Here is a 27,991-nt window from a genome sequence, read left to right as displayed (position 1 = left end):
TTGCTGGCGACCAGATCAGGGTGTCCCCCACCTCCTGCCCATTGACAGCTGGGATAGGCTTCAGCACTCCCTATGACCTTTGTGAGGATGAGCAGCAAAGAAAATGGATGGATGGATAATGCCAAACGTACTACTCTACAGTAGCGCCACACAAATTGTGATTGGTTCCGCTAGCTGGTTGTGCAGCAATTCGGATCAGTTATTTTTTTATTTCCTTTAATTTTTTTTTTTTTACCTCCACAAATTTTGATAACCAAAAAAATCTAAATAGCTTACTACATTGACAACTCCGCTCAATAGTGTTGGCTTTAGAATCCGTCAATTGTACTTGTAGGATCTCGGGCGGTGTAGCTGTTCACATAGCAGATTTGATTGCGTCACTCGCCCACCAGATGCTAATAGTCGAAGTTGCAGTCGTATTGCAACAATGCTCTCAACAGTTAACCATTAACTGCCTTGTTTGAACAAAAAAAGAAAGGCCGAGGTTTCGAGCTCAACCCCTCCATTCACATTCAAATAAAAGGCCTACCGTCGCAAAATCATAAAGCAACTCTGGTCGACTGATCCTCCGCGAAAAATATGCGAGCCCGCCTGAGGGCACACTCGGTCGATCGATGGACTACTTAGTCTTAAAATAAAATCTTAGAAAGTAAGAAAAATGAAAACTACTCCAAAAAGTCAACGAAAAAAAAAAATCCCGTGATACAGTATTTCCATTTCAGTAAAGAATTTTATTCCAAAATTATTGGCATAAATTGTGGAATGGCTCCATTTATATAACGTTTCAAGATTTCGTTTTATTATCATTGCATATAAACACAAAAAAATTGCATTCATATTCGTGGGGGTCTAGCATTTCAGTCGGTTTTGGATCCAAAAAGATCATTTTGGCTCCATGCGTGGAGAAAAGATGTATTTTCATAGACCCATACTCATTTCCAATGTGATATTTTACCTACCCGGTGGCACGGTGGCTCAGCTGTTAAAGTGTTGGCCTCACAGTTCTGTGGTCCCGGATTCAATCCCGGCCCCGCCTGTGTGGAGTTTGCATGTTCTCCCCCGTACCTGGGTGGGTATTCTCCGGGCACTGCGGTTTCCTCCCACATCCCAAAAACATGCAACATTAATCGGACACTCTAAATTGCCCATAGGTGCAATTGTGAGTGCAGATGTTTGTCTATGTGCCCTGCGATTGGCTGGAAACCAGTTCAGGGTCGACACCGCCTCCTGCCCGTTAACTGCTGGGATAGGCTCCAGCACTCCCTGCGACCCTCGTGAGGATAAGCGGCAAAGAAAATGGATGGATGGTTATTTTACCAACCCAGGATAGGTTTTCGTGGATCACTGGCAGTCCGCTGACCACACTTTGAGTCAAAATGTTTTTTATCGGTGTTAATGTTGCTTTATCTTTGTTTTTAAAATGATTATATCATCCCTGCAATGTTGCTAATCAGCCGAATATGTTTTGTCGGAAGTAATGAATTTCAAATCATCTCATCAGCTACACTTTGTTGTACGTTTGCGTTATGCGACATGCAAAAAGTTCTCATCTTTACTTTCCCAAGGGAGGAAATCCTTATTGGCAGTCTTTTTTTTTCTTCTTTTTTGCATGGCATGTTGACACAACACACTCGGCCGACACTAATCTCCATTTACATGGCCCCCTCCCCTTATCGCGGGGTCAAGCTTTTCGGGTCATCACATGACGCCTTGCCAAGAGATTACAGCTAATTCTTAAATATGACAGTCAAGTGCTTCACATGACCGGATTTCTCCTTTTTACTCGTCGGGAGCCAAATACAAGCCGGTGCAGTTTTTGAGTTCAATTGAGGGGGGAGGGGGGGGGGGGGTGTCTGTTTGTGCAGGATCCTGAGCGTCTTTCTAACGGGCAAACTACACGAAACCAGCAGACACAATAGCGCGGTGCTTTTGTTTCCGAGAAAGGCCAGTGCGCTAGTTAAAGAGGGCCCGTTTTGAAAAGAAATTGGGCGCAGAGACTTCTGGGTGTTCTTCCAGCATTGTTCCAGCCTCCTGCCTCTGAGGGACGCGTCATTGGCTCGCCGGTTTGCACAGGTGCCTTAAAGGGAGTGTCAGTCAACAGGTGGCACGAAGGGAACAAAGAAAAGATGAATGACGAGATGGAATGAAAAGAAAAATCACATTTACGTGAAATGTGACAGCGGTGGCCACTCTTCTGCAGTCGCATCGTTCGAACCCCTGAACGCAGTCGCCCGTTCCCATGGTTTCGCTGCCGTCGCCAAGGCCTCCGGCTAACTGGAGGGCGCAGAAAACCCGTGGTCCCTCTGGGCGCTGGCTCCTGGCCCCGGAATGAGCACTCATGATAATTTGATTCCCCCAAAAACACACACACACGTCCTTTTAAGAGCAAAGCCAACTAGTTTTCATCCCATTACATTGTTTTTGTTGATAGTTCCAACGGTGCGCGTGGTACCGCAGCCAGGGAGGGGATGACGAGTTATTTTCCGTCCCGTGAGAATGTGGAGGATGAAACACTTAGTTTTTTTTTTTTTTCAATCAGCACAGATTATATATTAATGCTGAAAAAGACAGGTGGGAGATCTTGTAAACACAAAATGTACAATGGTGGCTTGACATAAGAGTGACCTGATTTATGGATTTTTTTTTTTTAGATACAACCGATTGTTCCACCATTATTTTTTTTTTTTTTTGCCTTACCTGCAAAAAATGGCAGTGAATTCAACACAAATCACTTGACAACAAGCAGCGGTTTACCGTTGTGAATAAAGTCTTCACACTGTTTAGTGCCACTTGTAGTTTACTGTCAAATTCAACATAAAACCGTAGGCCAGTCAGTTTAGCTTGGTGCTAGCAAATGATCCAAAATGTCATAGACAGGCTAACAAATATTGGTGTTGCGGTGTTATAAGCAGTTAAATAACAGCTACTTGAAAAAAAAATTTTAATGTAGCCGCAACGTGTTTTGTCAGAGAATAGAACAACACTCACGGTTGACATCAGGGAGAATCCTCACATCTACAAAACCATCAAAAATTTAATTTTTTTTTACCCATATAGGACTATCTCTCAATTTTGTGAAAAAAAAAAAATATAAAATTGACCAAGTTTGGATATAGGAGGTTTCTACCATTTCCACCATGACTATTATATTCTGTATTATTTGTGAAAAATGATTGCTATCACGGCAGCGCGATAGCGCAGCTTCTATTGATCCCATCAAACGGTGAAAATAAAACCCTGTGCTGGTAGCTTCATCCAGATCCTCACCAAAATATATAGAAAATAATCTATATACCATCCCGCAGCAAATTTGAAAAGTAGATTTTTCACAAGTCAGTCAGAGGACGAAATGTATTTATTAAGCATCCACAATAGATGGGAACTTTCTTGGCCTTTTTTTACTTAAAATTGTAGCCATGACGATTAGGGGGACGGGGTGTGTTTTCTGTGTAAGCATGCGAGTGTGTGCGCTCGAAAACATCGTTTCAACGTAATTCCCCCACTCCAGCCCCCTCCAGAGCAAAGACTGACCAAATAAAGGTAATTGAATCACACACTGTGTCCACTTGATGTGTGTGTTTTTGTGCATATATTCCCTGTTGACTCTTTCTAAATGTGTTTGCTCAGCAATTCAGCAGGAAGTTTGGACTTAGTTTGTAGGTTGTCTTCAGCTTGCCTTGGTAGATTTTTTTTTTCCCCGTTAATGAACAATTCCAGTGAGTTACTGCGGCTGACAATTACTGTAATTTCCGGCCTATCACACGCTTTCAACCCTGCGGTTTTTGCGGTGATGCGGTTAATTTGTGCGTTTTTTCTAACGGCCGCAAGGGGGCACTCCAGCGGAAGTGTGACATATGAGATATATGGGCCGAGGAAGTGTCTTTTAACGGTCCGGCCCTATTAGCGCTGCGCTAGCGTGTTACTGCCGTATCTTGGTGATTTGTACCGGTATGTTTTTTTTTTTTTTTTTTAACCGGCCCTGTTCGTGCGGCGCTAGCATTAGCGCGGGGCTAGCGTTAGCATTAGCATTAATGCAGCGAGGTTAGGGTTAAACTGTCTGTGTGTACCATCTTTGTATATGTCTTGTGTTTCAATATGGGTTTCATCGTGGGCACTTGCGGCTTTTACACAGCTGCGGCTTATGTATGTACCAAATGGTATTTCCTTTACAAATGTACTGGGTGACGCTTAATAACCAGGTGCGCTCTATAGGCCGGGAATTACGGTATTACTCTTTTGCATCCTTTGACAGTCCCTAAACTGTATATGAGTACAAGAAGATGCGGCCAGGGTATCGTCGCTTTCTTTTATCAGTCTTTTGTCATCACTGACTGGAATGTTATTGGTGGCTCTGTGGCGGCGGTTTTTGACGAGAGTAGAGCCAAAAAACTAGAATAGATAGAGTAGCCTTTTTTCCTCTCATAATTTTAAATAACTGTTGAAACAATGGGACCAACGCCCCGATTGAAAGACAATAAATGTGTTGTTCACGTGAATTTAGATCAAGCAAATGTTTTTTTTTTATGGATTAGTACAGCTCGCTAATCAGGATAAAATCAACTATAAAGAATTGAAAAAGCACCAAAGTGAAATGGAAATGAATACTTGCATCACATTACGCTTTTGTTTAATTGTCACGATGCTTATTAATTATCTGTGTCTTGGGTTCGCAGGCTACCTGTCCGAAGTGTTGAAGAACTACACGGAGCAGGCCTGCGACGGAGAACTCCTGTCCGTGCGCTGCCCGCCACGCACCACCATCACCGTCCAGTCGGCTTTTTACGGAAGGAAAGGCCCCTCCGACCTCCATCGGTGCCCCCAGAGCTACCGGGCCCTCCTCGGCTACTACGATGCTCGGGGGGACGAGTACTGCTCTGTGTCCACTGCGCTACAGGTGATTAAATGCAACTTTAATATTACTTTAATATAATTTTTATAGCCTCTTTTCGTCTCTCATCTAGTGAGCTTGCAAATAAATAAATAAATAAATGCCCTCAATGCTGAACTGTGGTCAAAGGTTAATTGAGTTTTTTTTTTCTTTGTAGGCTCGCTGATTATGTAATAGATTGTGAGGGTGTTTTCCGGTAAATTAAACTCCCTAAACGGGAGGCAAGCTTCTCTGTTTTCCCGTGACACAAAAAGATTTCACGGGCTCTTCGCCTCAGCATCCACTCTCAAATTAGGTTGCGAGTGGAAGTCCTGCATCGCAATACAAACACACACGCAAACACCCCCGTCAGCCATTCATTCGGCTGTGGGGTGTATTTTTAGTGCGTTGTCGCGTTGCACACCAGCGTTGTTTGTTTCATAATAGCGGGGAGCTTTATGGATGCACAGAGACACAGAGCACATTGTCTCCAAGTGCGACATCCAGAGTCCTGCAGCCCCTTTTGACCACCGAGACCCTCACTGTACATGTTACAGAAACATTCATAGTACTTCACGACTGCCATAACAATATAATATATCAAATTACCGTAATTTCCGGCCTATAAGCCGCGACTTTTTTCACACGCTTTCAACCCTGCAACTTACGCGGTGATGCGGCTAATTTGTGCAATTTTTTCTAATGGCCTCAAGGGGGCACTTGAACGGAAAAGCTAAGAGTGAGACCGGTGGAATATATGTGCCTAGGACGTGACCTTTACCGGTATTTCTTTTTTAGCAGGCCCTGTTAGCGCCGCACTAGTGTTAGCATTGTGCTAGCATGTTGCTGCTATGTTACTGCCGCGTCTCAGTGATGTATGTTTTTTTTAACCTGCCCTCCAAGTGCTGTGCTACCGTGTTGGTGCTGTGTAGCTGCCGTGGCTGTTTTTTTTGTACCGGTATGTTTTTTTTTTTTTTTTTACTAGCCCTGTTCATGCTACCGTGTTGTTGCTATGTTAAGCTAAGCTAAGGTGTTGAAACTTTGAAAACTCTTTCTGTGTACCTTCTAAATATCTCGTGTTTCAATGTGGACACTTGCGGCTTTTACACAGGTGCGGCTTATCTATGTACCAAATGGTATTTCCTTTACAAATGTAGTGGGTGAGGCTTATAACCAGGTACGCTCTGTAGGCCGGAAATTATGGTAATCGGAAGGCAGCATCCTAACGCGTTGAAAAGCACCTCCGTCTCACAGTTCTGAGGTTTGGGATTTGAATTTTCCCGCAAGGTAGAAGCCGGAATTCAAACTCCCATTCTCAAAACTGTGAGCGAGAGGTGCTAACCACTCGTGTGACATAATTAAAATGCAGTATAACCCTGTACAGTACTGCAATTCTATGAAGCATTCAGGAATTCCCTGTGGAATGCAGTTAGCTTAACTTGAATGTCACGTGTTGGACTATGTTGGAGTAAAAGAAGATGAAAACTGAGATGGAAAGGGATGAATGACTAGAGCGGACCCTTCCGGGATTCTTTGCTCGCTCCTCTACTTCCCCCTCTGTTTCTCTGATGGTTTTAAGAATCCTGTTTGAAGTGGTTTTAGGTTTGCCTGCTCCTCATTGTTAACCTACTGAAACCGTGTTTTGGTCCTCTCCCGCTCACCCATCACCCCCCACCCCCTACTCCCACCCCGCTCGCCAATGCTCCTGTTTAGAAAATGCTGGATGAGTGCCAAGACAGAAGGAGCTGTCAAGTTCTTGTCAACAGCCGCGTGTTTGGGATGGACCATTGTCCTGGCAGCAGCAAATACCTCACAGTGTTGTACAAGTGCAGACCCAGTAAGTCCCTCGCTGCGTTACATCCTCTTCGGGTGCATTTCAAATATTTTTTTCTTCATCTCACCAACATAGACACTTAAAAGGTCACGTGTCACCCCTATAAACATTCTAAAATAGATATTGCAATAAAATAAATACATTGAACATTAGTCACTTTAATGACTATACGAAAAAATAAATATGAGCAGAGAACGCGTCATCCATGCGCAAAGATGCGGAAGTCTCATTCGACATTCAAGTGGTAGCCATATTGGCTGCATCTTCTGTCCGTGACGTCACACTGGGACATTCGCCATTGAAAACACGCTGTGGCCCCAACTGTGGGAGACGAACATTCCCCTTCTGACACGGAAAAAGAGAACGTCTCACAACCGAGTGAAGTGACCGGGGCAATATTACCCTATTGTTTCAAGCCATATTTAGATGATATGCGGATCACGGCCAATCCGCCTCTGGCCAAACCACCTCCCTGCCTGATCCACCTCCACGTGGCGGTGATAAAAACAACGCCTCCCGCAAACGACGACGATACCGCGGCCAAACCGCCTCCCCGTCCGATCCGTGCTCGTCATCGACGGGTACATCGACACATTTAGCCCCCCTGACTTACATGCATGGATCTTTCGTTACATTCTTAGAGGATAACGTCCCACCCCTCCAAACTATTATTTTTTTAGTAACTGTATACACAGCTACGTGTCATTTGGAACCCACAAAGCTCTCGTCCTTTGCACCCGTGTAATCCGTTTTTCACGACAAACCGGGTCTTTTAGAAAAGTATGAAGAGCGAATCCATCCTCCCAAGTATTCAAACAATATCCTGCAATACAACGAGCCAGCATTTTGGGTAACACTAAGGAACAACGAGCTATCTTCTAGCAGGTAAATCTAAAATAAACAGACGAGACCGGTTGAGTGCGCTACTGCCCTGTACGTCACTTCTCCAAAACAAATCCCTCGAGAGAATTTTCATGGCGGGAGTGACAAAAAGCCATATACATCCAAATCTTATGGTGGAAAAAAAAAAACCGCATGGGTCCATTCCGGCTGCCTTTTTTTCATTAATTACATACTAAAAATCATGCATTTTATGACAGTGGACCTTTGAATATCATGGAAATATATTACATTTGAGTTAGGGCCATAATTGATTAAGTCCAATCAATTGGGAGGGAAAGGGCATCCAAGGCTAACTGAACAGTCTAATGACTGGCAAATAGTACTGGTTCGAGTCTGCATTTCATATGGAATTGGGCCCACAACCTGTCGTCACCCTTAAGGAGATAAACAGAACTGAACATGGATGGATGTGTTGCCTGAAAGAAAAGCCCCCTTTACCTTTTTTCCCTCTGTTCTCTCTCTGAGCGAGGAAGCTAAGTGTATGGCGACCCACTCAAGACTCTCGTCTTCATTGGACGCTCCACAGTGTGGGTCGTAGTGGACTGAGCACAAGTGGGAGATCTAATCCACGTTTTCCCACTCCTCTCCCTACTTTTCCTTCCTCCAATCAACAGTTCTTTGTTCCCCGTCACTTAAGCAATGGCCGCGGGAAAGAAAGGCTGCGTGGGGGAGCGTGAAAGGTGTCACTGCCTCTGTAAGGAGAGGTTGATGGAGGATAGAAAGAGGAAGTGAAGGAGAAAAAGTGCATCCATCACCGAAAGACATAACAAGCCGCTCGGGCAAACTTTTTGCCTCCTCTTCTCCGCTGCATTCCTGATCCACTCCCCAACACGAATGTGGGCTGTTTTTCTTTGCCGGCCAGTGGAGCTGCTCCGGTGGTCACAGGTCACCATGACTGGATGTGTGCGAGGAATGCCGCCTGCGTGGCTCTACTTGTCCACGGAGCAAATCTACCTGCGCGTGTTTACCCTCCGCGATGCCTTCGGGCCGCCGTCGCGAGCGGAACATCTGACATTTCATACGCTATTTTCATACTTGACGACAGTCAACGCAGCCGGAGCAAATGTTCGAACATGCAGCACACACACAAAAACACTTTTAATTTATACCCGGGGGGAAAGCAGCGCTATGGGATGTACGCATAGGTTTTATGTTGTTGTGTTAGTCATTGTTATGATGAACAAATGAGAAAAAAGGCACATTAATTATCAGCAAACAGTCGCGTGAGATTATAGACATTTAGGGTGCTTGTTCTATATATTTAGTCTTATTTTAAAAGCTGGTTCAGCTGTCCCACCCGAAACAATATGTAGCTACAAAATGTTTTTTTTTTAACCACAAAATGTTGTATTTCTGCTTCTTCGCTGTTGGACAGAAAGTAAATTCACTTATATGTTTTTTTCTAGATGAATATAAAAGTAAAGTGGTGTGTGAGGAGGAGAGGATGAGACTGAGCTGCAAACGGGGGATGCAGATCGCCGTCTACTCCGCCATGTTCGGGCGAACCCAACAGGGCGCTCTGGAGTGTCCGCTGGACCACGGGAGAGCGTCATCGCTGGGTGAGCGACCAAAAGTTAGATGTTGTATGAAAACTAGGGTACGTTTTTATGGAGTCATTCGAAATTGAAATGTTTGTTTAAAAAAAAAAAAAAAAAAACGGGCCCCGGGCCAACTCATTCTACAAACTTGGCCGACATCCTGCCCGCACGGGTCGTTGTGAATTAATAGGTTCTGATTCACGTAGCGCGTCCTGGAATGCTGCCGGCTTCTATTTTCCACATCAAGTGATTGTCAAAATTAATATCAGTCCTATTTAATAGCCTTTCATTTCTACATTTCCCAGCCGGGGAGGGTTTCTTTCTCGAGTTAAGGCAAAAGTTGCTCAATGCAAATCACGTCTTTGCATGATATTTAAATCGCTTTCCTTGTTTTGCAAATGTTCCTCTGCATATTATTTGAGTGCTGAGGAGGGAGAACTGTGTCGATTTTTTTTTTTTTTTTTTTTTTTTTCCCCTGGAAGCAAAACATACCAGGCATCATTATGCATCTTGCTGTTTTTATTAATGTCTCGTACACGTCAAGACTCGAACACGTCCCCGAGCACAAAGCGCTAACAGGTGCCAGGGGGGTATTGCGTGATTTCACCCGGTTGTGCATTTTGGGAGATTTACAATTTCCACTAAGGGATTATTGACTAGCACACTTTTTTTTTTTTAGGCAGAACAGCGCTTTAAAGCAGACAGATTGATTATCATATTAAGCTGTTATTTCCTGCTCTGCTCCAAAATCATCCTTAGGTGCATAAAACCCACGCACACAGACTCGCGCATTGTCGAGACGGAGCTGGGTTGAAATGTGGATCGGGTGTCATCCAGTGCTCGGAGATGTGCCGTAGAAAGGGGACAAGGATTGAGTTCCCACAAAAAGTGTGTGTGTGTGTGTGTGTGTGTGTGTGGATGAGTGATAACTGCGCTCATAATTTACCTTCCACATTGTTATTCTTGTTTTTGGATGCTTGTTTGCATTGAAATGGCGAGGTCCGCAATTCAAACAGTACAATACGATGCGGACATGCCCCGGGGTGCTCATGTGTGTGTGTGGGCTTTTTTTTTTTCGCGGCACTGGGTTCAAAAGGTTAACATTAGCAGTGTGAGTAGTCACAGACAATAGACCTTTCCGATGGCGACCTTAAGCTCCGCCCCCTTAGCCATGTCCCGCGAGCTTTGAAAATGGCGATTGAACGTAACATGTTTGAAGTCGATTATCGCGTATTCCAGATAATATTGGGGTATGTTTTTTGTCAAATGCGTCAGACTTGTCCAAGAGAGTTCTACGGAGAGGTCTCAACTATTTCACGCAAGAATATGTACACGGAAATTAAGATTTTGGACGCAGCAGGACGCAATGTCAGAGTTACAGCGAAACGTTGGCGATCGATGCAAAAAGGTTTGACGCCTCACAAAGTTCATATTGAAATCCAACACGATAAAATTGTGGAATCGTACTGCGCGTGTAAAGCAGGGTGAGTGTTTTTTTACTTGGAAAGTTCACGAGTAATATTGTAGTCTTTATAAGTGTGTGGGTGTATTGGCTCGTAATGGAACCCAGTGCCCTGTCCTAAAAGTCCGATGTGATACAAATAGGCAAATAGACATTGATGTATCACTAACCCGACTGTTCGGCATAAAACATTACACACTCCGTTCAGCAGGTCAGTGATACGCTAACAAAGTGAAAGTTGTTCTCCTGCAATGAATAAAGCACTCAAACTCAGAGACAATACTTCTTCCTCACTTACCTTCGAACATACATCCTTGTGCTTGTTGTTATTGTCCACATTTGGTTTTACGTGCAGTCTTCTGGGAGCCTTAAACCATCGTAGACGCTTCGTCAACTGCGTTTTAGGATTTGGAAAATGAATCAAGCGGGCCCCTTGTAACCTAGCCGGATATCTTTCATCAGAATTGCACATTCCCCAATCGCATCTGAGGACCATTTTCTTCGTAACATTAACTTTTCCAAGCGCAGGCTACTGGCAACCACCATTGCTTGTGGGACAATACGGCGAGAGGGGCGTGTCAAGCCAGGGGTTAAGACAATGCGGCTATCTGATTGGCTATTATCGTACGAGTGATTGAGAGGTCGGAAAGGTCCATTATAAAGCGTATATTGTGCTTGTGGAGCGGGCTCCACTCCATTACAGTAGCAGGTGTGTGTATGTGTGTAATATCTGGTTTCATGCTCGCCATTAAATACAGCTGCATAGCTCTGGCGTTAGCGTTGGCGGATGAACTCTCGTGTTACAGTGGTACAAAGGCAAGATTAGAGGCATTGAAAAGTATTGTTGACTGTCCAATTGCGTTAACATTGTGTGTCGTTACAATCCACATGCAAACGCCATGCTTGTCTACGTGTCTCCATCTCACCCGCTCGCACACTCGCGCCGTCCCAGACAATCATGTGGGATTCCCCCCACCCCCTTTGCGTTTTTAATGTGGCTCCCGTGACACGAGGATCAGGAAGGAAGGTCGTCTTGAGTGACAGCTCAGACCCACACTGCCAATTATCGTTCCAAAAAAACGGACCGCCTCTTCTTCCTCCTCGCCGTCGTGGACGAGATGCACGACGATGTTTTGTGGTGTCTGACGCTACGTCCAAACCTAAAATTGTACTTTTCGTCTATATTTTTCAGTGTGCTTTTTTTGTTTTTGGGCGTTTTGTTGTATGCTGATTTTCAAACTTTTAAGTTCACTCAAAGTGTATTTTTGGAAAACTCAGGGCTGAGGCGACGTCCCGAGCCGAGAGAAGCGAGGAAGGTTTTTTTTTGGTTTTATTTTTATGGGTTCTGCAATTCAGTGATTATGAACAAATAATGAAAAGTAACAAAAGTACAAATAAGTCAAATGTGCATTCATTTATTAAATTGTCCATTAATTACCTGGTGTATAATGTAAAAGTATTTGTTTGTTTTGTTGGCTTTATATTCAAATGTCACATTCAAGAAGTAGTTGTCTGGTGTTGTTCTGCTTTTCCAAAATGTTTTTTTTTTTTCTTTACATTCAGCTCAAACAATCCCACCGCTAAAAGTTATTTTTGCTTGCTTTTGGCAGCTCGTTACACATAAAGCAGCTCCAAATGGCAACCTGCTGACCAGTCAAACATTGTGTATTATTACATTTGAATTAAGAAACATGCAGTGCTTATATTTTAAACTTAGCCCAAGGCTATAATTCTACATGCCCTTCCTTCCAAAATATGATTGCTGTTTTTGTTGTCTACAATACATTTTTTTTTTAGCTTCTGAAATCGTATGCATTCCCACGGAAACCCAGTAAATAGCATGATGAAATCTTCATAATCAGGAATATTTCAAGCGAGATTGCACAAAAGACTTTCACCTGATTGTTGGACTTCTCTGATGTTGGTTGCTCCTTTTTTTTTTTTTTTATTCGGGGGGAGGGCAAAGTCGTCGAAGTCTTAACTGTGATGGAGGAGCCTCAAAGCAAAAGCCCTCCTCTCTCATCTGACCCATTATCATCACACAAAACTTTTTGACATCTAAATGACCCCCCCCCCCCACCCACCACCCCCCTTTGCCACGTCTGATACCGCTTCTTCTTTCTCAGGGCCCCCATGCTTTCATGCGTTTCAAGCTAAGCCTTCACAGACAGTAGGCATCTACTGATGGAGGGCTAAAATGATTAGTTATTTTGTTTCACAATAAGTACGCGCCTTGCTTTGATGTGTTCGGCACGGATAATTACCGTGTTATTATTAAATACAAAGAGGAAAAGCAGTTTTCGGTTTTCAGTAAAAAGCGGTCTCCACTCTAATGGGACACCGGGCCTAATTAATAGCTGGGTCCGCCATCCGTTCAACAAACACCTCGACTTGACGCCTCCTTATTTCCCCTCGGGGAAAAAAAAATAACAGGTACGTAGCTGTAATTACCGACACTATGATTGGCACCACATTTTCACAACAGATGTGGCACCTGTAAAGCTGACAGTTCACAGCGTAGCTTGTGTACAGAATACCTTTAAAGAGGGTGCTTCAGTAAGTACCAATACAAAAAAAAGTAAATAAATGAAGGTAACTATTACATATGATTTAAAGCATATTAAAACAAAACATGTCCCTTACTCATGTTCCCACGGATCGGAAAGCACACACGGTGTTCCAATATGAAGTAATGTGTTGCTCATGCGATATCTTGTGCCCTCAAAAATATTCAGCGATCAACTTACACGCCATTGCATGTCAGATGTTGGCAGTACAAAGACGCGAGGTATCACAAGTGCCTTATGTATCAAATGATATGCTTCACATGTGAGTCATATAAGCGGCAGAGGAGATAAAATAGGTCCCCTATTGTAAATTCCCGGACAAGTTTGTGTGTGTGTGTGTGTGTGTGTGTGTGTGTGTGTGTGTGTGCATGTGTGGGCGGACAACCTGGAGCATTGTGTTGTGAGCTGCTACTTACTGCCAGAATATTCTGGGAACGTTGTACGTTCTGAAACCTTTATCTGCTCGTTAAAGGTCCACTGTCTTGAAATGGATGATTTTTAGCATGTTATTAATGAAAAAACAGCAGCCGGTATGGACCCATCTGTTTTTTTTTTTTTCACCACAAAACATGATTTTGACTTATATGGCTTTTTGTAGCGTTCGTTTCCTTCTATTAGTTTTACCTGCGGGAAGGTAGCTCGTTGTTCCTTCGTGTTAGCCAAAATACCGGCTCGTTGCATTGCTGGATATTGCTCGGGAGGCTGGATTTACCCTTCATAAGCTTCCAAGAGACCCGGTTTGTAGTGAAAAATGGATTGGACGGGTGCAAAGGACGAGAGCTTTGTGGGTTCTAAATGAAAGGTAGGTGTGTAGATAGCTACTTTAAAAAAAACAATAGCTGTAATCCTTTCAGAACGTAACAAAAGATCCACGTCTGTAAGTCAGAAGTGTTAAATATGTTGATGTGCCCGTCGACGCCGTGTCCGCCGATCAGGGCTTCGGCTGAGCTTCCGTGTCCCACGAGCCGCCATACATACGGTCTGGGAGTCTGTTGTTAGTTAGAAGTGATCCGCATATCATCTAAATATGGCTCGAAACGATGGGGTAATACTGCCCAGGACACTTTACTCGATTGTGAGATGTTCTCCTCTTTGAAAAGAGCTTCCGTGTCTCATAGTAGATGGGCGGACGAGCTGCCGGCTTCGGCCGGGCTGGCTCATACATACTGTCTGGGAGTCTGTTGTTAGTTAGAAGTGATCCGCATATCATCTAAATATGGCTCGAAACGATAGGGTCATATTGCCCTGGTCACTTCACTCGGTTGTGAGATGTTCTGCTTCTGTGTCTGAAGGGGTGTGTCCCATAGTAGGGGCCACAGCATGTTTTCAATGGCGAATGTCCGGGGTGACATCACGAGCAGTATATGCAGCCAATATGACGACCGCTTGGATGTCGAATGACACTTCCGCAACTTTGCTCACCTTTATTTTTTCGTATCGACATTGAAGTGAATAATGTTCTATGTATTTTTCATTACAATATCTATTTTAGAATGTTTGTAGGGATGACACTTGACCTTTAATTAAGGAAAATCGATTCGACCTTTCTATTTGCGGCGTCCCGTGATGGATTCAAAAGACCCCCATGCCGTCATGAGTGATGAAAATGTCTCAGAAATGGCTCCCTTATTCCCGTTTTTCTCTTGACTGCGAACCACAGGGCTGTCCTTGTTGGCCGTGTGCTGTCCATGGGGTGCGTACGATAGCAACCAAGGTGGCTGAGGTTAAAGGTCAGAGTTAACAGGGGTTATTCATGCTTGTGCACCGAGTGTGTGTGTGTGTGTGTTTGCATGTAAAATAAAGCCCTTCTATGCTCTTCTGTCTGTGGTAAAGCTGTAATGAGAGCCAGAGAAATTTGGACCCAAAGGAATTCCCATTTAAACTCAATACCAAATGTTTTCAAATTCAATATGCATAAAATGATGTGTGTGTGTGTGTGTGTGTTTTCTCTCTCTGTATGTCTTGATTGGCCTCCGGTTCCCTATCCAAACCCAACTCAGTCCCATCTGTGAGAGTCTCGTTCTGCTTCTAATTACCGTACGCATTTAGGCCAGGGAAATCCAAATTCCAGCTAATAGGCGCCCGTCTGTCAACGGATCATCAGAACGGACAATTTTCATCAACAAGGCAGACCAGAAGGTCATTGTGTCATATTACCGTAGCTGCAGTTACATATTCACTGGTACTTTGCATGTGGAGCCTTAAATATTGGACACAAGTTAGTTGGAAACATTTAGAATTTGACTGGTTTTGAATATGCTACAAAGGTTCCATCAAACCTAAACGACATAAAACATAAAAGGTCCAAACTTGACTTCAGTTCAGTGAGCATGAAAGTATTACCTGTAACTCTTTACGCTTTTTCTTTAGCTTTTTGTAGTTTTTTTTTTACCATACATTTTCCGTCATCGCTCCTCTGTTGTTTTCCACGACTCCGCGTCGGGACCTCTGGTGGGACGAGTTAACGTAAGGAAGTTGTAGGAACAAAAATAAAAATTCTTTCGGCTGGCCTGGAAACACCTTCTTAGGATCCCCCCCCCCTCCCCCCTTGAAACAAAATGGCTGGAGAGAGGAAAGTCTGCTTAAGCTGCTGTGCCTCCCACCCCCACAACCTGACCCTAGGTTAAGCGGAAGATGGATGAATGGATGGTTGGATGACAGTTAAGAATTTAAATTTTATTATGGCAAAAATATAATGGAGCAAACTATTTATATTTTCATAGTTTCCTGTGAGATTTTTTTAACCGCATCAAACATAACTCAGTAAATGCAAAATTATGGCAAAAAGTTACACTTGTCCCCCCCACTCCTAAGCTACAGGTGTCAAACTCGAGGCCCGGGGGCCAGCTCCGGCCCGCCACATGATTTTATGTGGCCCGCGAAGCCAAATCTAGAGTTTCCATTTCCATGATTCTTGTAAATAACTACCAAAATTTCAAATTGTCATATATCATAAATGATCCTGTTGAGATATTACAAGCATTTACCAAAAATAAATAGTTGAAAAACACATTAGCCTTGATTTCTGATTGCAAAACTGCTTTATTAATTGATTATATAAACATGATGAGACAATTAAACATTTTTATTGTTTCAGTCAAAATAGCCCTTTTAGGGAAACCCAAACTACAATGTGGCCCGTGAGAAAAATGAGTTTGACAGCCCTGCTCTAAGCCTATTTATTGCTTATAACTAATATTTGAATCAAGGAGTTGATATGGTAAATATTTCATCAATCCCAGAGTCTTTTATTCTCGAAGAAAAGTAAGTCGTAATCGTGAACTCACACGAGTGGGGATTGTCCCATCTGTGAAAGGTCCCGAGGCTTTTCGAGTCGCGCGCCGGCTTCCTGCGAGCTTTGACCTCACCGTGTCCTGGTCAGGAATTCCAAGTTGTTGGTTCCTGCTGGGGAATGTCCGTTTGCCCCCGCCAGAGTGCGTCAAAAGGGGACGGACGTTTATTAAGGGGCACATTCTGTCGCTGTATTTGCTTCATTAATCACAAACAACAATTTGAAATTCCCTTTAAAACTCGGGTGGGGGGGGGTCAGTTCTATTCTGTGGATTTATTGTAGCCCAGGCTCTAATGTTGACAATGGGCATGACCAATAGATTGTCCGCTTTCACTTCCTGACGGGAAGATTCACCCCTTTTGACCCCCGGGGCCACCATTCATTGCGGCGTGTCGGCGTGCAAAACGGAGCTGCCGTCTTTACGGGGCCCGCGACGGTGACCCCAGGTGAGAAGCGAGTGTCCGTTTTCAAAGGCTCATGTTGTTTTTAGGGCTTATTTTCAGGGTTACACACAGCCCGTGGGGGCTTTTGAAGCTTCCGCAGAAGCTTCTGGGTGTCAGACTTTTGCATTTAGTGCAAAAATACACGGGCCTTGGAATTTTCATCATCATTACCAACATCATGATGATGAGGTTGAGGTAGTCTTTATGTTGCTGTCTTTAAGAAGCCATTTTGTTTTCAGATCCCCTTCCATCAAAATCCACATTCGACCCAACGCTTGCGGGATTCTGCTTTCCGATAATCGTAAGACTCCGCATCGAAGGATTCGCCGCGATGGCCGCTGACCTATTGCCAATGGCCAATTTAGAGCAAAACTGTTTTTTTTTTTCTCTACAAATTTAAATTTAGGATCAATGATCCAATCAGAGAAAAGCGTATTTACATGTCGCATATTAATGTCAAATCCAGCTGTCAGTCAAAAGAAAGACTAAAAAAAAAAATTGCTTGAATTTTCAAACCTAATTTACTCCATAAAGGGACAAAAACAATTTTTTGGATGACCGAGGACCTTTAACGAAGTCCGGTATATGCGCTTTATTAAAAGCGTGAGAGCGGAAGTCAAGTAGAAAAGAGCAAAAGGGGAATTTTGACATCTACATTCATCAACGTCTGCTATCCGTACACAAACACGGATCAGGTATCCTCGAGACAAAAAAGAAGCCCGAATTGGGTTTTCTCCTGGCTCCGAGAAGCCGAGAGCAGATCTCGGAAAGATGTTTTTCCAGCTCTGGGATATTTGCTTCCAGTTTATGTGTGAGCTTAGACTGACAAAATGCTTCTGTAGTACAGTACTTTGCGATCTGTTTTTCCAATCTACGAGTACATATTACTTTCATTTGTTTACGCTTGTAGTCTCGAGTCAATCATCCATTTTCTTTTTTTGTTCTTCCGCCAGATTGCCAGTCGTCCATTGCCCTGCAGGTTGCGACCGGCCACTGTCAGGCCAAGAAGAGCTGCGTGCTTCGAGCCTCGTCCAGGGAATTTGGGGATCCCTGCTACTCTGGCACCAGGAAGTACCTCAGCGTCATCTACACCTGTGGTAAGTCGTGAGCTTCCTATGTGTGGCACAAGGGGGCGCCGTTTACCCAATGATGAGTGTCACTGGCTGACAGACCCATCTGTGTTGCATACAGTTAAAGGAAATACTTCCTGGTTGGTGGTTCTAATATTTCCCCCAGGCTCCAGGCTTGTGTGGGTTTTGCCTGTTAAGGCCACTGAAGACTATAAATTGTCCGTAGGTGTGAATATGGATGACAACGGTTGGTTGTCCATATCTGCCCTACGATTCATCCTCTCTTCCAAAGTCAGCTCTGATGGATCTCCAGGTCACCCGGAGTTCTGATGAGGGACAACTATTGTAGAAAATTGCTCGATGAGTGGAAGAATATTTAATGACTTTTTTTTTGTGCTTCCGGACAATATCCACAAACGAATCTGCTGTAAAACTTTATTCAGTCTAAGATGACTTAAAGGTCAAGTGTCATGCCTATAAACATTCTAAAATAGATATTGTAATGAAAAATACATAAAACATTATTCACTTCAATGTATAAATAAATAAAAATATGCTGAGAGCGCGTCATCCATGCGCAAATTAGCGGAAGTCTCATTCGACATTCAAGTGGTAGCCATATTGGCTGCATCTTCTGTCCGTGATGTCCCACTGGGACATTCGCCATTGAAAACACGCTGTGCCACCTACTATGGGACACGGAAGCTCTTTTCAAAGAAGAGAACATCGAGTGAAGTGACCGGGGCAATATTATCCTATCGTTTCGTTTCAAGCCATATTTAGATGATATGCGGATCACTTCTAACTAACAACAGACTCCCAGACAGTATATATGAGCCAGCCCAGTTGGAGCCGTCCGCCGCGGACGCAATCGAGTGATGTCACCGGGGCAATATTACCCTATTGTTTCATTTTGAGATATATTTATATGATATGCGGATCACTTCTAACTAACAACAGACTCTCCGCTGAAACCATCCGCGGCGCCGACGGGTGCATCGACACATTTAGCACCCCTGACTTACGTACGCGGATCTTTTGCGCCCCCGCCGCAACTATTGTTTTTTTTTAGTCGCTGTATACACACCTACCTGTCTTTTGGAACCCACGAAGCTCTCGTTCTTTCCACCCGTGAAATCCATTTTTCACGACGAACCGAGTCTTTTTGAAAAGTATGAAGAATGAATCCATCCTCCCGAGTGTTCAAACAATATCAAGCAATGCAACAAGCCGGCATTTTGGCTCACACGAGGGAACAAAGAGCTACCTTCCAGCAGGTAAAACCAGTAGAAATGTACGAGACCGCTTGAGTGGGTGTCTGCTACTAACGTCACTTCCTGCTTCTTCTCGAAAACAAATCCGTCAAGAGGATTTTCATGGCGAGAATGACAAAAAGCCATACACGTCAAGATCATGTTTTGTGGTGAAAAACGGATGGTTCCATACCAGCTGCCTTTTTTCATTAATAACATACTAAAAATCATGCATTTCATGACAGTGGTGCTTTAAAACTATTGTTATTCTGTGCAGATGAGCGTTAATGATGGACTTATTGTCTCTCTCTTTTTTTTTTTTTTTTAAATCAGCAACACACCCTCAAGATAATTCCGACAGGTCAAGGCTGTAATTCTTTAACCGTTCTCTCAGACGCATACGGACACATTAGCCAGACCCCTCAACATCCGGGAGTAAACAATCAGCCTGGAGCCGCTCAAATCCTCTCCGGCACCAACGAATTAGTCTCGACCTGCTTCACACTTTGGAATTATCATATCTGCTTTTGCACGTCCGTTGTCAAATAGTTCCCCAAAGCGTCCGTCCAACAACCGGCGGATGCAGACAAAGAACAGCCAGACCGTTCTGCTGCGTTTCTGGAGTCCTTCGGTCTTCAATCCGCGTCTGACCTCCCTTATCCGCCTCTGATAACCCCTCACAAATTTCACCGAGCAGGTCGAGAAGTGTGTTTGCGGGGCACAAGGGGGAAGGAAGCGGGACGGTAAAAGTTCAACAGGAAAAAAAAAAGGGAAGGGGGGGGGGTCTTGTTGCAAGGTTTGGCAACTGAGAAGTTTGAACTTGAGCACATCACTGGCGTTGCCGCTGTAGACATGAAGTCAGTGGTCGCCTCGAGGCTCAGGCAAAGTGGTAATTTGTGCGTTTGTTTGTTCCGCTTTCATCGGGAGCCGAACCCCGTTTATGCATCCAGACTGTGTTGGAGTAGGCAGCACAGTGTTTTCTTCCAGTTCGTCTAATCTCGCGGCTTTCATTCCCTGCTTTGAAGAGGCGTCGCCCCACTTAAATTTGAACTATCACTTTATGACCTAAGTGCTATTTCACGGCCTTTAATAAGATGCCAAGATCAATTAACCGAGGCAACTTTGTTTTTACGATCGTGCGCGCTGTAGGTGTGCGGCGAGGTTCACATGGGTTTCCACTCGCATATCAGCCTTTGGAGCTTTAGCGTAGAATGGAACCTCGAAAGTCAAAACACCCCCGAGGTCATACGATTCAATTTGGCTATTCTCAGCCCTCTGGGGAAATCACTCCTTCGGTGGTCAGCGGCAAATGAACCAGAACATGCCATCAGCCTCCAAACAGAAGAAGAAATACAAACACACACACCCACCGCCGTCAGGCCTCATTTCCATTACCCCTACTGTTTGTTTTGGGGGGGGGGGGGGAACTACTATTGCAGATCAGATCGCAGACATCTCAGGTCTCTTGTAAAGCTCCATGATTGCAGGGTTTTAACTTTTCATCATTAGAACTTGAAATATTCGCCAATTCACGTGACTGTTGGAAATTGATGGCAGGGATTGCTCCAACGGGGGAGCTTTTGAACGGGGAGCTTTTGAAATTTTGATGGATTGGCTTAAGAGAGAGAACAGTTCTGAGTCTTTGCAGTGCCCAATTATAAAGCGCGGCTTATGGCCTATTTTACATATTTGGAAGTACAAGGTACCATTGCCATGTTCATGGAAAAGCTACATGTTCTATGTCAAAACAATGCAAATTTGCAGCAGTGGGAAGAGAATTACTTCAAATTTTGGGGAATTATTTTTTCCAGACGAAGAGACGGATTACAATGCTAATCCGTGTTCTCGTTCCTATAAAACTCACTACTCCGCATTCAGCTTCCTACCCTTCCTCCCCGGAGGCCTCTTAAAACCTCAATCAAGATAAGGGGGCCCTCTTTTCCAAACTTCCTCCCGCTACGACTTCCCTTTTGGCGTGCTGCGGCGTAATGGATAGGCCTGAGCACGCCTGACGTGCTGCCTCCTTTGAACCGTACAGAGTAGAATGTTGGGGGTTGGAATTGTTAGAAAAAAACTAATGAATGGCACTAATTGCTGAGGAGGAAATTGATTAATTGCAGCGCTTAGCTGTCGATAAAACACATTGATCAAGTATTTGTACCTTTGGGGTATTTTTTGTGTGTTATTGTCTTACTGCACAGGTGTCAAACTCAAGGCCCGGGGGCCAGGTCTGGCCCGCTGCATGGCTTCATGTGGGCCGAGAAGGTAAATTGCGAGTATCAACTTCCATGATTTTTAAAAAAATCTGTACTAAAGTTTCGAATTGTCATATCATGAATGATAACATTGAGTTATTGCAAGCGATATTCTGTGCCCAAACAACAGCTAAAGTTCAAAAACCCGTTACCGTTGATTTGTGATTACAAAACTAGCTCATAAGTTTCATTTGTAAATATGATAAGGTGAAAGATTTTCATGGTTTCACATTCGTTACAGCCCTCTGAGGGAAACTGTAACTACAAAACGCGGCAAAAATGAGTTTGACACCCCTGTCTTACTGTCTGACGTTGTATCAGGCTATTCTTTTTATTTGATGAAGTATTCACTGAAACCGCAATCATCAGTAAGTTCCACGTGACGAATTCAGTCCACCTTGGTTTTATGGCTACTACTACTCTGCAAAACCCTGACCTCATATAATTTCTGCAAAACCCTGATCTCGTATAATCTCAGTAGTAGGTTCTGGTTTGTCCTGGTCTTGGCAAGTACTTGGAATAGGAGCCTACCGGGTTTTACAGCTTTGGAACTGTATTTGAACTATTGTGAGAGTACCCCAATTTTGGTCCTGTGTCTACTGGGATAGGCTCCAGTCCCCCGAGACCTAAACAAGACAGAGTTGATGGATGAGCGACTTTGGTTTAGGTTTGAACTCCCCAAGTGCTGCCGATTGTATCGTTTGATAGATGTTCAGTCACTTCCCACATTTACGTCACTTTTCTATAACTAGGCAGATTCTTGATGATTGAAGAGTTTTCCCGTCACCTCACTTTGGTGTCAGTGTATAGATACTTTGTCATGCCTTGGACCTTGACAGACATGAGGGGTATTATGTATTCTGTATTCTACCTTTTGGCTTTTAAAAGATGAAAGAAACAAGTCATTGGACAAGGTATTCATGTGACCGCTGCAAACTGCCAACCGCACAATCTCGGAAGAAGGAGGCGGGGTTGTTTATACTGGCCCGCTTGTGTGGATGTGCGGTCAGGACTCGCTGGTATGTCGTCCCCCAAATATTAGTCCCCCGTCAAGCTGGTGGAGAACCATCAGAAACACATGTACGTGAAGTGCACACTAATGTGGATAAACATGCTTGTCAGTATCTGACATCATGCCACACATGTAGACACATGTGCACAGCGTTGAGGAGTCAGGTATAGGTTCCAAAACTAAACCCCTGTCAGGTTCTCACACTTTGACACAAGTTAGCGCCGCAAAACAACCGTTAAAACTGATTTAGGCCGGAGGCAAAATCCAGACCTCAAAATGTTCGACTGCTCCCAATTGTGGTCAAAGGGGAAAGAAAAAAAACAATATTTTGTTTTCAGTTCTGCCTGCTATATTTTGTTGTGACTGAGTGTAAAAAAAAAAATTCAAAGGAACTGAAACTCCAGTCAACAAACCTAGATTAATATAATGGTGACAAAAATGAAAGTAATTGATGTCCCCCCCCCCCAAAAAAAAAAATATATTAAGAATTGCCCAACATCCTCAACTCCATGTATACAACGAATTCTGATACCAAAACACTTAACCCATTCATGGGCAGGGTGGCAATTTTTTGCATTATTGTGAAAAAAGTTTCTTAACAGGCCACAATCAATTTTCATTTAACGCATAAAACAAAGGGCAAAAAAAAATGTACCATCTCGCGGGCAGCGTCCCGAAACTGGGACAGATATGTTATCAGTTCGGTGAAGTGGAACATACTAGAGATATGTTTATTAATTAATTCTTATTCTCGAACGACACTTGTCCATTAATAATACTGATGGATTAGCATTTTGAAGATAAACTTGGTTGCATACTGACCTTTCTCACTTTCTTCTCTCTGAAAACGCTCCATGTGTACTTGAGGCAGCCATCTTGGATCAGGAAGGAAAGGGAAATAACTCCGTGCTAACTTTGACCGACGAGTTATCCTCTCCCGATACCAAATTATGGCTTCAGATTAAAACACTTAAGTATTTTGATATGCTGAAGGATATAATGCGTGAAAATCATGATGTCCCAAAAATGGGACGCTGCCCACGAATGGGTTAATATAATTTAAAACTAATTCTAAAACATTAGCAACATACCCTTATAAAGTGCTTATTTCCATGCACATGGAGCAAAAATAAATTTTCTTCCACTAACAACCTCGGCTTAGCTCCACCCCAATTGACAAAATGTATCTCATAGTCCAGATTCATCACGTCAACATACTTTATTGGCACCCTATTACACCCCATTACTAGTGGCATCTTTGATTATATTACACAATGCACATAAAATTCGAATAGGTGAGATTTTTTCAGTCAGTATATTGGGATTAAAAACACACACATACAAATCGGTAAAAACCTCAACCTTCAACCTCACTCTGGGTGCACTTTTGGTAGAATAGAAACCATGAATGAAACAAGGGGAAAAAAGTACGTCTTTGTCTTGTTTGATTTTTAGCAAGCAGAAAGGAATGAGGCGGCCCCTCCGAATGCTCCCCAGCCTCGTATAACACAAACCTGACTCTGCACAAAGCAACCGCAGCTGGCACTCGCAGGAGCACCGCCGCTGCGAGAAAACACACGAAATGCGACCTCGTCTGACCTCCGCGTGTTGCATTAATCGCAATCTGTTGTGATGCCTGCCAATACCCATACAAGGCGTTCAGCGCGTGTGATGTGCCCGCGCGCCAATAAAGCCGAGCGCCTCTTGGCAAATGTTAAAAATGAAGCGTTTGAAAAGTTTCCGGCGCTCCCGAGGCGAGGCGAGGAGCGGTTGCCACGGTGATTTGCTGATGTCAGGGGCATGCGGGATTGTGCTTTGCCAGCAGGTTAGGACGGCCGGTGAGTGCCGTGCGAAGCGTCTCATTGACTGGTGTCAGCCGGTCTGCGCTCACCGGCCGTCCGAACGGTGCACACTGAAAGCGTTTGAGTAAGCGCTAATCGCACTCGACCTTAGAGGTCAAACGTCTTGATCGAGATCACGAGCCGTCGGGGAACCTTTTTCAGTTTCATGAGATGAAAATGAATTTGGAGCAAAGTAGATTTGGCAGGAATGAGATGTGTTAAATTCTCTCCTCTCTTTTTGCGCCTCCCATTCCCCCCCTTTTTTTTTGCCTTCCCTCCGTCCTTCCACTCACACTTTCTGTTTATGTAATCACCGCAGTATTTTTTTTTTTTTTTTTTGCTCAGCGGTTTCGCGCAGCATGCAAAATCTGCGACTCTGAATTTCACGAGAACCGTCGGGATTCTTTGCTCCTACTGTCAGCAGACTATGCATTGGATGCAGAGTGTGGCGCAAGGGGTAATATACAGTGAAGAAAATAAGTATTTGAACACCCTGCTACATTGCAAGTTCTCCCACTTAGAAATCATGGAGGGGTCTGAAATTTTCATCACTGTGAGAGAGATAATCTAAAAAGAAAAATCGAGAAATCACAATGTATGAATTTTTTAATGACTTGTGTGATATAGCTGCAAATAAGTATTTCAACACCCATCTATTAGCTAGAATTCTGAACCTCAAAGTCCTGTTAGTCCGCCTTTAAAAGTCCACCTCCACTCCATACATTGTCCTGAATCTGATGCACCTTTGTGAGGTTGTTAGCTGCATAAAGACACCTGTTTACCCCATACAATCAGTAAGACTCAAACCTGTAACATGGGCAAGACTAAAGAGCTGTCCAGAGATACCGGGGACAAAATTGTACAATTCCACACGGCTGGAAAGGGCTACGGAGAAATTGCCAAGCAGCTTGGTGAAAAAAGGTCCACTGTTGGAGCAAACATAAGAACATGGAAGAAGCTAAACATGATGGAGTGGAGCCACGTGCAAGAAATCATCTCGTTGGGGTCTCAATGATCCTTAGAAAGTTGAGGAATCAGCCCAGGACTACAAGACACGACTTGGTCAATGGCCTGAAAAGAGCTGGGACCACCGTTTCCAAGGTGACTGTTGGTAATATACACCAAGACGTCATGGTTTGAAATTATGCATGGCCCGGAAGGTTCCCCTGCTTAAACCAGCACATGTCAAGGCCCGTCCTAAATGTGCCAGTGACCATTTGGATGATACAGAGGAGTCACAGGAGAAAGTTTTGTGGTCAGATGACACCAAAATCCACTAACCATGTTTGGAGGAAGACGAATGATGACTTCCATCCCAAGAACACCATCCCTACTGTGAAGCATGGGGGTGGTTTTCTGCACATGGGACAGAAGGACTGCACTGTATTAGGAAGAGGATGACTGCGGCCGTGTATTGTGAGATTTTGGGGAACAACCTCTTTCCCTCAATTAGAGCATTGAAGATGGGTCGTGGCTGGGTCTTTCAACAGGACAGTGACCGAAAGCATACAGCCAGGAAAACCAAGGAGTGGCTCCGTAAGAAGAATATCAAGGTTTTGGCGTGGCCTAGCCAGTCTCCAGACCTAAACCCAATAGAAAATCTTTGGAGGGAGCTGAAACTCTGTGTTTCTCAGCGACAGCCCAGAAACCTGTCTGATCTAGAGAAGACCTGTGTGGAGGAGTGGGCTAAAATCCCTCCTGCAGTGTGTGCAAACCTAGTGAACAACTACAGGAAATGTTTGACCTCTGTAATTGCAAACAAAGGCTACTGTACCAAATACTAACATTTGTTTTCTCAGTTGTTCCAATACTTATTTGCAGCTGTATCACACAAACAAATCCTTAAAAAAATCATATGTTGTGATTTCTGGATTTTTCTTTTTAGATCACCTCTCTCACAATAAACATGCTCCTACGATGAAAATTTCAGACCCCTCCATGATTTCTAAGTGGGAAAACTTCCAACATAGCAGGGTGTTCAAATACTTATTTTCTTCACTGTATAACACTGGTTACACGATAAGCTCAATGAGTGTTTAAATTTGCCCTAACTGGGTGTGACTGACTCATTGAGGGGTACGCCGACGACGAAGTTACGACCCGTAAGTATCTCTTAAAACTGGGAATTACTATAAAGACAGAATTTCTGCGACAACTCTTGCATTGGATCGCATCTGATAGTGTGGTTTTGGCCTGTCGCATTCAGGACAGGAATCGGCAGTTCCAAGGAGCCTCATACGTTCAGATTATTCCAGTAAATGTGCCGAACGAAGTCTGCACACACAAAAAGTAAAACACGTTGCATCGCGACGTGAGCAACTGAATATTCGGGCCGGAAAGTGCAAGTCAAGCGGACCCGCAGGGGAGCTCGCCGCCGCCAGCTCTTTATCATGAAGCCACAGATCGCTCGTTCGTTTTTCTTGTTTCACATCAAGCGCGTTCACTAGGAAGGTGGCAGTAGTTGGCGGGAGCATGTGGGGGGATGGGGGGGGGTTGGGTTGAATTTGGGGTGCAGTCTCATTCTTTTCAGCTTGTGGCGGGTTTCGGTTTTCTTCGTGCAGTGGATGAAGACAGAGGGAGAGTGAGGGGAAAAAAATGAGGAGGAAGGATTAGTGTGTAAGTGTGCGTGAGCACGCGTGTGCTCGCATTTATGTGCATGAGCCGCGGGGCATACATTTAAATGTCTCTGGAAATCTGCACGTTGAATTTGTTGAACGTTTCTAAGTAGTTCCACTGCGCCGCAAATGTCTTCAACATGTTGTTATGATTATTTGTCATTTTTAGACACATAGTTTCATATTAGAACGAAAAGCTCAAGTCTAACGTCATCGTGAATCAAATGGCGTAGTTTGGGCACGATGAAGTTGATTGCATTCTTTCTATGCGGTGGGAGGGGATTTTAAAAATTGAATATAAGCATTTAGCTCCGAATGGACTCCTTACAGTTGAATCTATACAAATGAACTTATAAATGTTTTTATTTTGCCTTTTTTAAATCAACTTTGGTAAGAAGTTTATAGTTACATATTTTATTTGCCTTTTTCAGGCCATTTCGCTTTTTTTCAGTTTTCAGTTTTAGGTCTTAACATTGACAGTGGTTAACATTTTTTTCACAATTATATGCAAAATAATGTTAACGAACAAAACGATCAATCAGTTTCTTATCATGGACCGTATTAGTCATTTGCTTATTTTAAACAGGGCAGATATATGTCATTTTTTTGACATAGTGTTCTTTTTATCAAATGCTGTTATTTTTATGTCAAATGTAACGAATTACACACCTTCCAAAAAATTGTTTGCTGTCAAATGTCAGACTCTTTTAGTGACTTCTTGGATGAGTCGTCGTTACAATCTTGGAGTAATTTTGGGAAGCCAACCGCTCCTGGTCCAGGTTGTAACTGTTGCCAGTTTTCTTCATTTGTGAATAATGGTTCTGACAGTCATTTACTGGAGTCCCACAGCCTCAGAAATTAATTTGTTTCGATTTCTAGATTATTGGTTTCAACCACTTTCCTTTTATTTTGTTATTCAATATCTTTCCCCCGTGGTTTCCCTTTGAGATCTTGTGACTTAAGGCATATGAAAATGAATTTTCCTGATTTAACAAATCTAGCCGTAATCTGGCCAGAGCGTGGCCAGTTAAATTGAACT

The 27,991-nt window shown here is 43.6% G+C and overlaps 1 protein-coding gene across 8 annotated transcripts in view; it reads left to right on the top strand.

Moving 5' to 3' along the window:
- The window catches only part of LOC133496231 (protein eva-1 homolog A), a 295,444-nt gene that overhangs the window by 241,096 nt on the left and 26,357 nt on the right, over positions 1–27,991 (top strand). For 7 of the 8 annotated variants that reach the window (XM_061811538.1, XM_061811537.1, XM_061811539.1 and 4 more), the window contains 4 exons: positions 4,674–4,894; positions 6,581–6,704; positions 9,011–9,163; positions 17,860–18,003. In XM_061811538.1, coding sequence (XP_061667522.1) covers positions 4,674–4,894; positions 6,581–6,704; positions 9,011–9,163; positions 17,860–18,003 — 642 coding nt within the window. Of the gene's footprint in view, positions 1–3,829; positions 3,949–4,673; positions 4,895–6,580; positions 6,705–9,010; positions 9,164–17,859; positions 18,004–27,991 lie in introns of those variants that run through there. The other variant, XM_061811544.1, reaches the window with a different exon arrangement.

This window comes from Syngnathoides biaculeatus, chromosome 23, assembly GCF_019802595.1.
Source record: "Syngnathoides biaculeatus isolate LvHL_M chromosome 23, ASM1980259v1, whole genome shotgun sequence".
Lineage (NCBI taxonomy): Eukaryota > Metazoa > Chordata > Actinopteri > Syngnathiformes > Syngnathidae > Syngnathoides > Syngnathoides biaculeatus.
Note: the sequence above shows the minus strand (reverse complement) of the source record. Positions and strands in the feature narration are given on the sequence as shown.